At 43.5% G+C, this 15,373-nt stretch overlaps 1 protein-coding gene across 1 annotated transcript in view; it reads left to right on the top strand.

Annotated features, from left to right (window-relative positions):
- IQGAP1 (IQ motif containing GTPase activating protein 1) overlaps window positions 1-2,293 on the top strand; it is a 99,823-nt gene extending 97,530 nt beyond the window's left edge. Inside the window, exon 38 of the mRNA XM_045813176.2 lies at window positions 884-2,293. Within this exon, the coding sequence (XP_045669132.1) occupies window positions 884-997 (114 nt within the window). The 3' untranslated portion in view covers window positions 998-2,293. The remainder of the gene's footprint in view (window positions 1-883) is intronic.
- The last annotated feature ends 13,080 nt before the right edge of the window (window positions 2,294-15,373 follow it).

The raw sequence follows: 15,373 nt of genomic DNA on the forward strand, positions 1-15,373 counted from the left end.
CATGTGTTCGTCCGTGCTCAGGTGCATTAAGTATGGAGTGAGGATCAGGAGCGAGGTGTTACGTCAGGCACAGGTGACACACCAGGGTCTTCGTTCTCATGGAGCCACTAGGATCTTTCCAGAAGATGAACTGGGTGAACTTTGAGGTTCTTTAAGCGCTTTAACTCTTGCTTTCTTATCACCTCTCTTCTGAAGTTCACGGGTGAGACCACTCACTTCCTAAGTGTGCTCTGGCCAGTGGGGGGCAGTGGGAGAAGCAGGGCCTTTACACTCGGATCCAGATCCACTCCATCCCACTCAGTGCTATTGGGCAAGTCACTGAACATCTCCGAGCTTCGTCTTTAAACTTGGGATAATCACACCTCTAGGACTTTTATCAGGACCTAAAAAGATGCTATCTGATGTGCTTACCCAATATTGAGCACATAGTAGGCACCTAATAAACATTTTGTCCTTTTTCTTTTCCTCTGGCCTTCAGAATATAAAAGCTGTCTCCCGTGAAATAGAAAGTAAGACTCTAGTGGATACTATTGCGACGACATTAGTGGCCGTGTCCTGTTTTTAGTGATTAGTGTATTTATCATAGATTGAAATGCTTCACCTTCTCCAGGTGGCCCCCATCACTTAGATGAACTGGAGACACGTTACTGTCACTTCTGAGACAGGAAGTATGTGTGATGAATGAACATGCAGCTTTTCTTTCCATGTTTTGTGTATTTCGGTATGAACCACATGACTTCTTAACTCCAAATGGTTGTGCAGGGGACGACGCTCCTTTCTCACTCCACTTCACGGCTGTCATTCCTCATCCCTTCTGGGTCCCTCCCCACCTCGTGTCTTATCGCACAGACTTGTGTGACTGTCCAAATGTTTTCTTGAACAGGACCTGCTGCAGCTACAGTACGAAGGCGTTGCGGTCATGAAATTATTTAATAGAGCTAAAGTAAATGTCAACCTTCTGATCTTCCTCCTCAACAAAAAGTTCTACGGGAAGTAATTGATCCGTTGCCGCCAGCCCAGAAGGATGAAGGAAGGAAGCTCCTCACGGTTCCCTTTCTCGGGTCCTTCTTTCCTCATGGGAAGCAAGACCCCGCCCACAACAAAGCCTCAACTTGATACACTCCCGACGCCACACTTTTAACCCCGCCCGTCTGATGGGACTTCTGTTACCCTTTCTTCCTACTGAAATTGTATTTCGGGTGCAGTCTGACCCTCTTGTTCCTTCATTTTCTTCCACGTAGGAAGGAGTGGCAGCTCCACGAAAATCGCTCCACTGTTACGGTCTTAGAGGCTGCATTATGCTATTGTAAACTTTGGTGTTTGTGTGAATTAGCAGCAGGGATGGTGGGACTTGAACTCTTGTTATTTGGACGCGGGCGCTATCAGCACTACTGACAGACACACATGGGAGCACACAACTCACATGTCGGGTCATCTCCAGTTACTAGGTTGTCATTTAAAGGTGAAGTTCCTTTATATTTCCATCCCATCGGTCAAAGGGAAGGATCCATGGGCTCTTTGGTTCTCTTCCACTCTGTTTTCCTTATGCACAGGAACTAACAGAAGTCACTGTTCTGTGTTCAGAGGAAACATTTCTAGCATAGGGGAGACACGGCTTTTAAATGTCACCATTAAGTGTGAACAGTGCTGTTGGTGTAGGTCTCTGCTCAGCGGGCAGGAGAGCCCCACTGATAACCCCCGGCTGTCTAGGTGTGTTCGCCTGCGGTGCCTGCTTGTTCGTGCTCATGTACAGAGGAGGGCTCCGTTCCGGGAGGAGTCCAGTCCACTCTGTCCTGTGGCAGAGGGACGGGCCAGCCCTAGCGTAGAGTGTAATTGTCTTCAAAACTGTTTTATATCTCAAGAGTGCCTTATTAAAGTGTAGATTTACTTCTTGAAATGTGGGTGATAGGAATTTTGAAGATTTATATAATGCTTTAAAAGCCTTTAGAATACTGTAAGAAAAGGGTTTTTAAAAATTGGCTTATCTGTATATCTGAACTCTTAGAACTTTCTTACATAGCTGAAACACTAGGGTTTATCTACGGGGTTACAGGGAGATAATCCTGCCTTAAATAGACTGAAACAAAACAAACAAAACCAACCAACCAACGTTAACTTGGTATTAAGAGCTCTTTTCCCCACTTCTCTCTCTTCTCTTGCTGCCCACGCTGTGCCTTTATTTTATGAGCTCCCATTTTCTGGGTTTAGTCAGAAACAATTCAGTTCTAAACATTGAATTTAGGAAGCTTTTGTTACTACATAAAAAGTCATATACTTAAAAAAAAAAAACAAACTCTTTATCCAGGAAAATATGTTGGAAATCATGCTACTGAGCCTCCATTTTCTCTGATGTTTGGGTTCAGTATTCTTTTATCATAGAACATAAAGTTTAACAGAATAAACTTACATTTAAAGATTTACTGATGTATATTGAAAGCCAATAAACTGTTTCGTTAATAACAAATCCTGTGATGTGTCCCTGTTACAAATGTGAGCACTGGAGAGGTGTTCTTCACGAGAGACCATTTACTCAGCGCCACCGCCATGCAAACGTGAGTTGTCTGAGCTCACACGCTGCAAACGGGAAGAGGTGAGGTGTGGCGCACCGCCAGCCTGACCTGGTGTTTTAGTGAATATTTTCCTCAGATCAAAAACAGATGCTATTCCAAGTAGCAGCACCCCAAGAACTGGGACCAACCAAAGTGTCAACCCCTCTACCTTAACAGGGGACCGATCCCCGCTGCTGTCAGACCCCCAAGACCACATCCACGACAGACCATGAGCAAAGTTTACGACTCCTTTAATAAAATACGGTGTTTCCGTTGTTTGTGAGGGTTGTAGTCTCCTTGATACAAGTCCTAATGCAAAATAGCACGAAATGCACTTCAAGAGTTTGGTGGTAACTGCAGAATTATGGTTAAAATAGCATGGAGAATGCCCAGACGGGCGCACGTCACGGCGTTGAAACCACATAGCTCTTCCTCCTCCGATTTATTAGCCGTAGCGTTCCCGGCCTCATGCCTCTGCCTCTGACCTTCTCTTCCACCGGCTATCGTGACATTTATCCTGAAGTTACTTCCAACCGTTTGGACTGCCCATCAGATTGCTGCACACAATTGCCTTTGTATCTCTGTATGAAATAAAAGGTCATTTGTTCATGTTTGTGTTTATTTTTCTCAGTTTCATTGTTAGCAGTTCCTGTTCAACAGCGTTGACTAGAGCGAGATTGAATGATTGAAAACCACAACAGAAAACAACCCCCTTTCGAGTCTTTCCGAAGAGGCAAACCCAAGTCAGCCAGCAATTCACCGAATTATCGCAAAGGGATGTTTGAACACGGGAGTGAGTTTAGCCTTTTTTAAGTGTCATCTGCTTCAAGTAGCCTCACCGGAAAAAGAAATAGGGGGTGGGGAGAGCACATGTACTACCACCGCCTCTGGTTGGCTGATGGCGGGAAGTTCAAAACCGCTGCAGCAAGGGATTCTGTTCTAGAAGCAGCAGCACACAAGGTGCGGAGCCCGCGGTCTTGGGAGGTCCCTCGGGTGGGGCTTCTCTGCGCCACACAAGTCACCAGAAGGGACTAGGGGAGTTTGCATATGGAAAAAGTAAACAGCAAAAGGGGGGGGAAAGTGGCTTCCTTTTAAGTAAGGCCCCAGGGGACAGCCTCACTCAGAAATACAAACATGTATATAAGCATCCTGTTGTGTTTATAAACTGTGGCCAGACTCTATTGGAAAATTAGGGACTAGGAAATAAGAGGAAAAACAGAATACCTCTAAAGTAAACAGCAGTGGAAAAGGAGATGGCGGTCTGTGTGAGTGGAAGAGCGGTGGGTGCTGTGGTGGGAGCAGAGCCCCTGGGCAGCAGGCCCAGCACCGTGTCCCCCAAGCCCTGCTTTTCTCCTGAAGTGCGGGAGCTGCTCTCCACGGCTCTGTCACTGAGACAACTTGGGCTCTATGTTGTCCTGCAAAGAAACCGAGGGAGGTAGAGAGGTGCTTATCAGGATCAGGGGAAATGGGAGGAAAGGACGCAGGACTCCCCAGTGATGTGGGCAGACAGTGGGTGCCCCTGACGCCCCACAGCTGCGCCCCTTCTGCCTTTATGCCTGTGCAAATGTATGGGGAATTTGGGGCAACTGTACCCCTCCACGGATTTTAAATTTGACATCTAAATTTTAAGCTTTAAATAATGAATTGTGCAACTGCCCACATACTGCGAAGTTCAAGACAAAAATCCCTTCACTTTCAAAGGTATGCGGCAGAACCCCCTGTCCATTTTTCTGTACGCTCAGTGCTCACCATATAGGCGCAGTCTCTCTCACCAAGCGTTATGACGGTCTTACTAGTGCCTGTGCTGTGTTTTCCTTTTTTTTTTTTTTTTTTAAGATTTTATTTTTAAGTGCTCTTCACGCCCAACGTGGGGCTCGAACTGACAACCCCGAGATCAAGAGTTGCGGCTCCTCTGACGGAGCTGGCCAGGCGCCCCTGTATGTGGTACTTTCCACCTCCATGACTTACTGGAAGTTTGTACGTCTTAATCCCCTTTATTTCACTCACCCACCCACAACCGTCAATTTGTTCCCTGTAGGAGTTTGATTTTTTTTCTTCATTTATTTTGGGTTTTTTGTTTCTGTTTTTGTTTTTAGGTCCCACGTGAGTGAAATCATATGGTATATGTCTTTCTCTGACTTCTCTTAGCATAATACTCTGTAGGTCCATCCGTGTTGTCTCAAATGGCAAGATCTCTTTTTCGTGGCTGAGTAATACTCCATTGTGTATTTATACCACATCTGTTTCCATCCATCGGTGGACATTCGGGCTGCTTCCGTATCTTGGCTGTTGTAAATAATGCTGCTCTAAACACAGGTGTGTCTGTCTTTTCAAATTAGCGTTTTCGTTTTGTTTGGGTCAATACCCGGTAGTGGAATTGCTGGATCGTAGGGGAGCTCTATTTTTAATTTTTTAAGGAAGCTCCATACTGTTTTCCACAATGGCTGCACCAACTCACATTCCCACCACCAGTGTGCGAGGGTTCCTCTTTCTCCACATCTTCGCCAATACTTGCTATTTCCTGTCTTTTGATTCTAGCCATTCTGACGGATGTAAGGTGGTATCTCACTGTTTTGATTTGCATTTCCCTGATGATAGTGATGATGAGCATCTTTTCAAGTGTCTTTTAGCCATTTGTATGTCTTCTTTGGAAAACTATGCAGGTCCTCAGCTCATTTTTTATTTTTTAAGATTTTATTTATTTGAGAGAGAGAGCGGAGGGACAGAGGCAGAGCAGGGAGCCCAACATGGGGCTTAATCCTAGGACTCTGAGATCATGACCTGATGCTTAACCGACCGAGCCACGCAGGTGCTCCTCTCAGCTCATTTTTTAATCAGATAATTTTTTGCTGTTGAGTTGTGTAAGTTCTCAGTGTGTTTTGGATATTAACTCCTTATCAGGTATATCATTTGCAAATATCTTCTCTCATTCAGGAGGTTGCCTTGTCATTTTCTTGATGGTTTACTTCCCTCTACAAAAGCTTTTATTTTGGTACAGTCTCAATGGTTGGTTTTTGTTTTCCCAAGAAGATAGATCCAGAAAAATGTTGCTAAGGCCAGTGTCAAAGAGAAGACTGCCTATGTTTTCTTTTATGAGTTTTATGGTTTTGTGTCTCACATTCAGGTCTTTAACCCGTTTTGAGTTTATTTTTGTATATGGTGTAAGAAAGTGGTCCAGTTTCACTCTTTTGCGTGTGGCTGTCCAGTTTTCCCAAGACCATTTATTGAAGAGGCTGTCTTTTCTCCATTGTATATTCTTTTCTCCTTTATTGTAGGTTAATTGACCATATAAGTGTGGGTTTATTTCTGGGTTTTCTATTCTGTTCCATTAATCTGTGTCTATTTTTGTCCCCTATCCATTTTTTTAAGGGACACGAACAGCTCTTTATCAGTTCAAACCCTTACATCTTTTTCCTCTTTACACCCATGTTTCCATTCCACTTCCCTCAGAATTTTATCCTAATGTAGTATTGAAAGTATCAGTTTTACTTTTTATTCTGTCATGATTATCTAACAAAAATAAGAATGTGTTTTATTTCCTTTGACCATAAGGCTGTTGATGCAATCCAGAAAAATACTTTGTGTCAGTAGAGTTCTTGGTAGTACATATTTGATCAAAGTCTTGTATTATGTGGACAGTTGTATAAGTAAGATCTTTGAAATGCGTTTCTTAATGAGATGAATGAAGATTTTTTAAATGAAGGTTTAAGAAACTTACGGGTAAATGTTACTACTTGTTAGAATGAGATAGGGCTCATGGCCAGTTCTCTTCTAATGTTCATTTCTATAAACATAAGCTCTGCAAACCTTTGCTGTCAGATAAGCATATGGTGAGGGAAGGTGTTTGGTTATAATGATGTCATCCATTTTGGGGGACTCCTTAGTTTATCCAAAGAATCTCAATGATTTATAATAATTAGAACATGATTAGGTCTTCCAATTTTGTTAAAAGCCAAAAAAAAAAAAAAAACCAACCAAACAAACCATGAAATTATTATTCAGTCATGACATCATCCACTTTCTCCAGACTTGGGAAGTGGACAAGGGGCTTCACTAAGACTTAGCAAATAACTGAATTAAACTCAAAATCTTTTGACTTAGAGACAACTTATTTAACCCAATATGCTAAAGATGGTTGGGAAAAATGGAAATATTTTAATACTCCTCAGCACTATAATTTTTAAACTTTTTTATTAGGGAAAATGAACATAAAAATAGAAGGAATAGTGTAATGAACTCCCATGTGGCCTCAATGATTATCCACACATAGTCTAACTGTTCTTCTCCCTAATCCCACCCCAAGCCCCCCTAGGTTATTTTGACAAATCCCAGATGTAGTATCATTTCAACCATAAATACTTCAGTAATTGTCTCTAGCATAGTGATTCTAATTAGGGAGCAATTGTGTTCCCAGGAGACATTTGGCAATATTTGGAGATATTTTCTGTTCTCCCAACTAAGGGAGGGCTGCTGGTATTTAGTGGGTAGATGCCAGGGATCCTGATTAACGTCTTAAAATGCACAGTCCGAAATGTCAATGGTACCGGGGTGGGAAATCCCACTCTTCACATACAAGGACTTATGAAAAAAATCCCCAAACCATTATCATACCTAAACAACAATTTAAAAATACCAGATATGCAGTCGATGTTTGCGTTTTTCCAGTCTCTTGTAATTGCTCCAATCGTTCATAGGTTTGAATCAGGTGCCAAACAAGGTACACATATCACATTTGGTTGACAGCTCTTTTAAATCTTCATCTATAAATTCTCTCTCTCTTTTAAAAAGATTTATTTATTTATGTATTTGACAGAGCACGAGCAGGGGAGAGAGCACAGAGGGAGAGGGAGAAGCAGACTCCCCGCTGAGCAGGGAGCCCGACACGGGACTCGATCTCAGGACCCCAGGATCATGACCTGAGCCAAAGGCAGGCACGTAACCGACTGAGCCACCCAGGCACCCTTCCTTGCTACTTTTAGTGGGAGCCAATATTAGGGACTGCGGTCTGGGTGCGAGGAGTGCTTATCACTCTTAGGTTGTCATGCTTTCTAAGCTTTTTCAATGAAGTGATTACTATTTTTTTGGTTTGTGTTTGTTTCTTGTTTTTTTGAGTGATCTCTCTGCCCAATGTGGGGCTTGAACTCACGACTCTGAGAGCAAGAGCTGCACGGTCTACCGACTGCGCCAACCAGGTGCTCCAATGAAGTAGTTACTTTTAAGAGAACATATCTTGAGTTCATAACAAAAGTTTTTTTTTTAATAAAATGCTTTTATCTTAATATATACAGTTTTCCAAAAGGGGAAAAAAATAATGCCCTGATTAGTAGCATTTGCCAATTCTGTTGGGTCAATACTTCCCTTTTGCTGATTTCAAGCTTGATGCCACTTGTCCCTGAAGCTAGACTTTAGACTTTGAGAGAGATGCTGACCATCAGTTCTAATGAGCTAGTACTAAACCTCTGATCTTATTCCAGGAATAATTGGGAGTAATTGATGGATTTTAAGAAAAAGATCAAGAAATATTCAGATTCGGGCTGTAGACACGTAGAGGAAGAATGGGGATGAGGAGGGAAGACTCGGACAGCATGTGCTAAGGTTCTTCTGTGTGGTCGTCCAGACCCACTCTCCACCCTCACTTTCCTCCGTGCCCGGGGCAACTGGCCATATGGACTATCTCCCTCCAGTTTCTGGTTGCGTTTGGCCGATGGCAGGCATCACAGGGAGACTGGAGGTCTGGGAGAAGGCAGGGTTAAGATTTCTTCTTCCAGGTTGCTGCACCCCCTGCCTCTCCATACCAAAGGCCGGAGCTCGGGCAGGTGGCTATCGCCCAACACCCACCCTCTCCCTGCACCAGGAAGCAGTCCCTCCCCACGGCCCTGGGGCACACAGTGCTAATGGCTCCTACTGTAACTAGTGCCAGGGGAGCATCGTCCCTAAACCCTGCCCTCTTTATTACCTTTTCTTCAAATTACCAGATTGAGTGTGCCATCTGTGTCCTGCTGGGACCCTGATACACAAGTGGCCCAATTAAGATCTCACTGAGCGAGAGAGACTTGCCAGCCTGAAGTGGGTACAGATCATTAGGATGGACAGAAATGGGTGCATTCTGGGGATATTTAGGGAGTCGATGTACCGGCTGTTGGGAACAGTGGAACCGTGTGGAACACGGCTGGGAAGTGCTCTGCAGGAGGTATTCTACCGTCAAGAAAGTCCGGGAAGCGCCATGTTCCATCTTTCCACACGCGAGTCATAAGAGACATCAGCAAATCAAAAAGCTTTGAGAAGTCCCACAGGAATCCTGCCTGACTTCGGATTACCGCGCTTTTCCCCCAAATGTATTGGACAGTGCGATCCCACCCCCTTACTTTGCAGCCACCTGTGAGACTCTGTTCCATGAAACACTCTGAAATGCTGGAGAAAGAGGAAGCTACAATAAACCCCATCTTAAGCTTTTAATAACTTAGGAATTTAATTACTTAGGAAACAAAAAAGCAAAGATGTGCGTTTGTACCTCACATTTGCTAAAGAATTTTGGATTCTATTCTACGTTTCAGGTTGGGTGAAATTATTCGTTAAATGCGTTTGGCCTTAAGCTGCAGATGTGTATTCTCTATTTTGCCCCAAATTGTCTAGGAAATAATTTTGATATGAAAATGTAGGCATGTGTACTTGATAAAGATTGTACTTGGTCATAGCCCGTGGCCTTTGTCTCTGGAGAAACACATTCCCAATTCCTGTTGGTACAGAGACATCGAGGTCTGGAGTGCAAAGGAAAAATCGGCAGATAGGGGTTGAACAGACACATAATAGAAAGGAGGGTGTGATAGGAATTAAAGGATAACTCCTCTTCCAAAAAGCCAACTGAGAAAAAAGTAGCTTGCAAAAATAAAGAAAACCAGTCCTCCAATACCCCTTTCCATGAAAAGAAACCAGGTTATTTGGAGAAATGGCTGATTCTGGGGCTGAGCCGAGAAATATGAGATGAGCCTCGATCACCTTGTTGTGTCCAGAAGAAATAAAACAGACAGAAAGAAAAAAAAATCAGAAGAAAAGAAAATCAAAAGAAAGAAAGAAAAATCAGATGGGGACACGTTAAAAGAACATGGAAGCCAGCTTGAAAGTCAAGTCTCAGATCATTTAAGTACAAAAATAATAGCAGTAATGGATCCAATCCTATTGGATAAAATAAGACTTGGTGAGCCCATTCTGATAGAGGCAATAGGGGAAGAGCAAGAATCATCCCTGGAGCTAAAGCCAGCGGATGCACGCTTGTTGAATAACAAGATATTTCTATAGTCTTGGGGTCTCTCCCTTCAAGGGTCTCACTGATTACAGAGGGAAAAACGAAACCTCACAGTGGACAAAGCGGACAGACTTCCCCTTAACCAAATGATCCGAACTTAACGTCTGTCATGGGACAATGAGACATCATCTGCCTCCTGAGTGATATATTGAGAAGAATACATTGTTCCTGTGTTATCCCTGCCCAAAATGTATCACCTGAAACAAACCATGGGAACATACAAGGCGAACCCTAGCTCACGGACATTCGACAAAATAACTGGCTTGTCACTTCAAAAATGTACAAAGTCATGAAAGACATACACAACTTGAGTGGCGCCTGGGTGGCTCAGTCGCTTAAGTGACCGGCTCTTGATCTCTGCTCAGGTCTTGATCTCAGGGCCATGAGTTCAAGCCCCATGTTGGGCTTGAAGCCTACTTAAAAAAAAAAAAATTGAACAAGTTTTTCCAGATTGAAGGATGCTAAGAAACGTGGCACCTAAATATAGTGAGTGATCTCAGGTTTTCTTTTGCCATAAAGAATATTGCTGGGACAGTTGGTAAAGATTTTTAATAACATCTGTAAATTAGGTAACAGTACTCTATCAGTGTCAATTTCCCGATTTTGTTATTACACTGTGATCATATAAGAGAATATCCTTGTTTTTATGAAATAAACAGTGAAGTATCTAGGGGTAGAGGGGCATTATATCAACTTACTTTCAAATGGTTTAGAAGAATATATATATATAGGCGGCTGGGTGGCTCAGTCAGTTTAAGCATCTGATTCTTGATTTCGTCTTAGGTCATCATCTCAGGTCATGATCTCAGGGTTGTGAGACCAGGTTCCTCATTGGGCTCCATGCTCAGTGGGGAGTCTGCTTGAGTTTCTCTCTCTCCCTCTGCTCCCCCTCCACTCTCTCTCTAAAATAAATAAATCTTAACAAAAAATAGAGAGAGATAAAGAAATGGTAAAGCAAGCAAAGTAAAATATTTGAGGAATCTGGGTAAAGAGTATATGAGAATTCTTTTTTTTAATTAAAAAAAATTTGGGGGGAGGTGTAGAGAGAGGGTAGGGGAGGGGCAGAGGGAGAGAGAGAATCTTAAGCAGGCTCCATGCCCAGTGTGGAGACCAACGCAGGGCTTGATATCACCACCCTGAGATCATGACCTGAACTGAAATCAAGAGTCGGTTGCTTAATCGACTCAGCCACCCAGGAGCCCCCCCCTTTTTTTAAAGATTTTATTTTTAATTAATCTCTACACCCAACATGGGGCTCGAACTCACCACCCTGGGTTCAAGAGTCACACGCTCCACTCACCTAGACAGCAAGGCACCCCAAGAATCCTTTAAACTCTTTAAATTATTGCAGCTTTTCTAGAAGTCTGAAATGTTTTATTTTATTTTATTTTTTTTTAAGATTTTATTTATTCATTCGACAGAGAGACAGCCAGCGAGAGAGGGAACACAAGCAGGGGGAGTGGGAGAGGAAGAAGCAGGCTCATAGCGGAGGAGCCTGATGTGGGGCTCGATCCCAGAACGCCGGGATCACGCCCTGAGCCGAAGGCAGACGCCCAACCGCTGCGCCACCCAGGCGCCCCTAGAAGTCTGAAATGTTTTAAAGAAACGAGGATCCTTACGTGCATCAGGAATGATTTTGGCTGCAAGAAATGGAAACTGACTTCAGTGATTTAAACAAATTTATGTCACATAAATCTAGAGGAAAACTATTGGTTTAGCCATTCAACCGTGGCAATGTTGTTGTCGTCTATCTTTCTGAATACTGAATTTGTTTTTATGCTTTCTCTTTCCGTGGTGGCAAGATGGCTTCTGAGGTCCAGGCATCACCTCTGTGTTCACAGTGTCCAGAAGGAAGGGGCCAGCCGCAGTGAAAGGTGTCCCTTGTCTCTGAAGACCTTAAGTTTTCCTGTAAGCTTTCCATAAAGCTTGCCCTTATGTCTCAATAACCAAGCTGGCCATGTTGCCAACCTCATGGAAGAGGGAGGCCAGGAAGTGCCATCTGCCTCTCTGGTCTCTGCAACAGAAGATTGGAGGGAGTATTTGCCAAGCTAAGAGACCGAATACTTTTAATTTGAAAACTATGAACTGGGGAAGCCTGGGTGACTCAGTCTGTTAGGTGTTTGCCTTCGACTCAGGTCATGACCCAAGTGTCCCGGGATTGAGCCCTGCATCCAGCCCTGCATTGGGCTCCCTGCTCAGAGGGGAGCCTGCATCTCCCTCTCCCTCTGCCTGCAGCTCCCCCTGCTTGTGCTCTCTCACTCTCCCTCTCTGACAAATAAATAAATAAAATCTAAAAGAAAAGAAAAGAAAAGAAAACTACAGACTGTATTAATTCTTTGACGCACCATGTGTTTCCATTATTTTTTTAAAGATTTTATTTATTTGAGAGAGATTGGGCAAGAGAGAGAGCATATGAGCAGGGGGAGAGGGAGAGGGAGAAGCAGACTCCCTGCTGAGCAGGGAGCCCAATGTGGGGCTTGATCCCGGACCTGGGATCATAACCTGAGCCAAAGGCAAACACTTAACTGACAGAGCCACCCAGGCGCCCCCAGAATCATTTGTTATAAAGGCAGAATCCTGGGCTACAATATAGTCTGCAAAAATCATAATCTCTGGGGATGGGATCCAGGAATATAAATTTTAAACAAACACCTGGATTCCAACAAAGTTGTCGACAAAGGTAATGGAAAACAGTAAAACACCTAGAAATACTGGATAAGACACAACAAAAACTGTAATGCATACTTGAACTCACAAGAAAAGAAAATCCTCAAGTGACTGAAAATCAAATAGTAAGCATGTGGTTATCTTTCCGATAATCTAGGAGTTTCAAGTTTTGGGTTCTTTTTAATTAACTAAACTCCATACTTTATTCAGATTTCCTCGGTTTTTACCTATTATCTTTTTTCTGCTCAGGATTCCACATGACATGTAGCCATCATGTCACTTTAGTCTCCTTTTGGCTGTGATGGTTGGAGTTTCAGTTTTTAAGGACAGAGAGTTAGACCTGGACCCCAAGCCAGGACCTCAGGTATGTTGGGAGAAGCAATTCTCTATGGGATCTGAGCATTCTTGGACATCCTGGTTGGTTATGCTGCAAGTGCAAATCTTACTGGGCCATTTCTCAGGGTTCGTTTGCAGCAAGCAGCCTTGAGAGATGAGGTAATGTCTTCTTCTGGAACAAAAAACAGGCTCATTCTTCTCCTGTAACAGAACCCACTGCATGTGTAGGCCTCCCTGAGGGCCCTTCTGCATCACCCCAGTGGGACTCGGCAGGTAAAGGGAATTGACACAAAAACAATGCTCCTGCTGCTTGCGGGGTGGTGTCTCTGACCCAGGAATCTCTTGCCTCCTGCCAGGATCCATGAAACAGTAACAGATTAATGCATTAGCTCGTAAGGTAAAATTTCAGCCTCAAATAGTGAAATCTACCCACTGGCAAAGTTAACAAAGAAGCTTGGCTAACTCTGGCTGGGCTCTGGGGGGAATAAAAACCCTTGAGAAACCAAAAATGTGGCCCTACATGGGTTTAGGGTCTGCATTTACAATATCCATGTAATAAAAGTCCCCATGTCTAGTAATTGATTTTCCTGTAGCTCATGGAACAAAGCATAACTACATTTAAGTCATATTCCCACTACCCAGGATTCCCACAGGACCAAAAAAAAAAAAAAAAAAAAAGTCAAGCCCCCTTAAAGATGAAAGCATAGTTAAAAACTTTAGGAAACAATCCACCATGAGCGAGAGCCAGCAGATGTAACAAATAGCATCAGAGCTCACCACACTTGGGCTAATAGAACTACATGCTGAAAGAGAATATAAAATTGTATAACCTAAGGCATAAAAGAAGGGGGAAAAAGTAAGAAAAGAACGGGACTCTGAATAAATATCAGGCTATATTTGAAAATATTATTTAGAAAAACATAGTCTTTTCTAAAGATTGTATTTATTTATTTGAGAGAGAATGAGCAAGAGAGAAAGCAGAAGCAGAGGGAGAGGGAGAAGCAGGTTCCCTGCTCAGCAGGGAGCCTGACATGGGGCTCCATCCCAGGACCCTGGGATCATGACCTGAGCCAAAGGCAGCCACTCAGCTGACTGAGCCACCCAGGTGCCCCTGGGGAAACATAGTTCTTAAAGAAGATAAAACTCAATGGGCGGGTTAAACGGCCAATTAGACAGAGCTGAAGAGAGAAGCTAATAAAGTGGAAGATGGATCTGAGGAAATCATTCAGAATGTAGCACAAAAATAGAGTGGAAAACTCTGAAAGGGAGATAAAAAGAAATGAAAAATAGAATGAGGACGTTTGATATGCATCTTAATGAACTTTGAGAGGGAAAGAATAGAGAATATGGAAAAGAAGCAATATTTGAAGAGATTTTAGAAAAATTTCTAGAACATTTGAAAGGTGTGTAGCAGAGTCTTCCAGTTGTCTCCCCTCATCTAATGCAATGGTCCTCAGAGTGAGGTCCCAGAGCAGGCAGCATTGGCATCACCTGGCAACTTGTCAGACACACAAATCATTAGCCCCATTCAAGACCTCACGAATCATATACTCTGAAGTAGGGCTCAGGAATCTGGGTCTTAATATGCTTTCCAGTGATTCTGATCAATGCTAACGTTTGAAAACCACTGTTCCATCATAATAGAATCCTGATTTTTAAAATTTATTTACTTATTTATTTATTTAAGAGAGAGAGAGGGAGAGCACAAGAGAGTGTGAGTGGGTGGGGGAAGGGGAGTGGGAGAGCAAGAATCTTAAGCAGGCTGAACACTCAGCAGCATGTAGCCCAACCCGGGGCTTGATCTCATGACCCTGAGATCATGACCTGAGCCCAAATGAAGAGTCGGAGGTCTAACTGCTCCTTGTACACACTTTTCCACCAATATTTGTATTTTCAGCCCCACCCATCCCTTCCTCTGCTGCCTCTGGTCCACTTTCTGAAGTTCTTTGATGTAAATTATACTGCTTCTTATTAGCTTGTCCATTTCCCCAGGTTCTCAGGCATTTTCTTTTCGGCTTTCTTTGTTCTCCTTTGGCACTTACCTTGGGTCCATGTGTGGTGGGCCATAGCTAGGCCTTCCAGCAGAAAGCCCCAACCTGGACAAAAGTGAAAAGTGAAGGCACAGGCAAGGAGAGGTTGCAAAAGCTGGACACACCAAGACTTTCCAGACCCTGAATCTGAACCCAGAATCGGGACCCAGATGACCCAGGCTGTTTCCAGGTGCTGATATGGGCTGCTGCAGCCAAGGCAGAATGACAGACCTGGGAGCCTTATTTGGAAGCTTCTCAGGCCTGTTGACCTCGGCCGCCGCCACCCCGAGCATCTCTGTATGAAGAACAGAAGGAAAACACTAGGAATTCACACTCACTAAGCTGTCTCCTTTGTCGGAGTCGGGCGTTGGTAAACTTCTTTTTGTAAAGGGCCAGAGAGTAAATATTTTGAGTTTTGCAGGCCACAGGGTCCTATCTCCTTGTAGCTCCTCACCTTTGCCATTGTAGCAGGAAAACAGCCATAAATA

Source organism: Ursus americanus, chromosome 28, assembly GCF_024610735.1.
Source record: "Ursus americanus isolate L20-20 chromosome 28, mUrsAme1.1.p, whole genome shotgun sequence".
In the NCBI taxonomy this organism is placed as follows: domain Eukaryota; kingdom Metazoa; phylum Chordata; class Mammalia; order Carnivora; family Ursidae; genus Ursus; species Ursus americanus.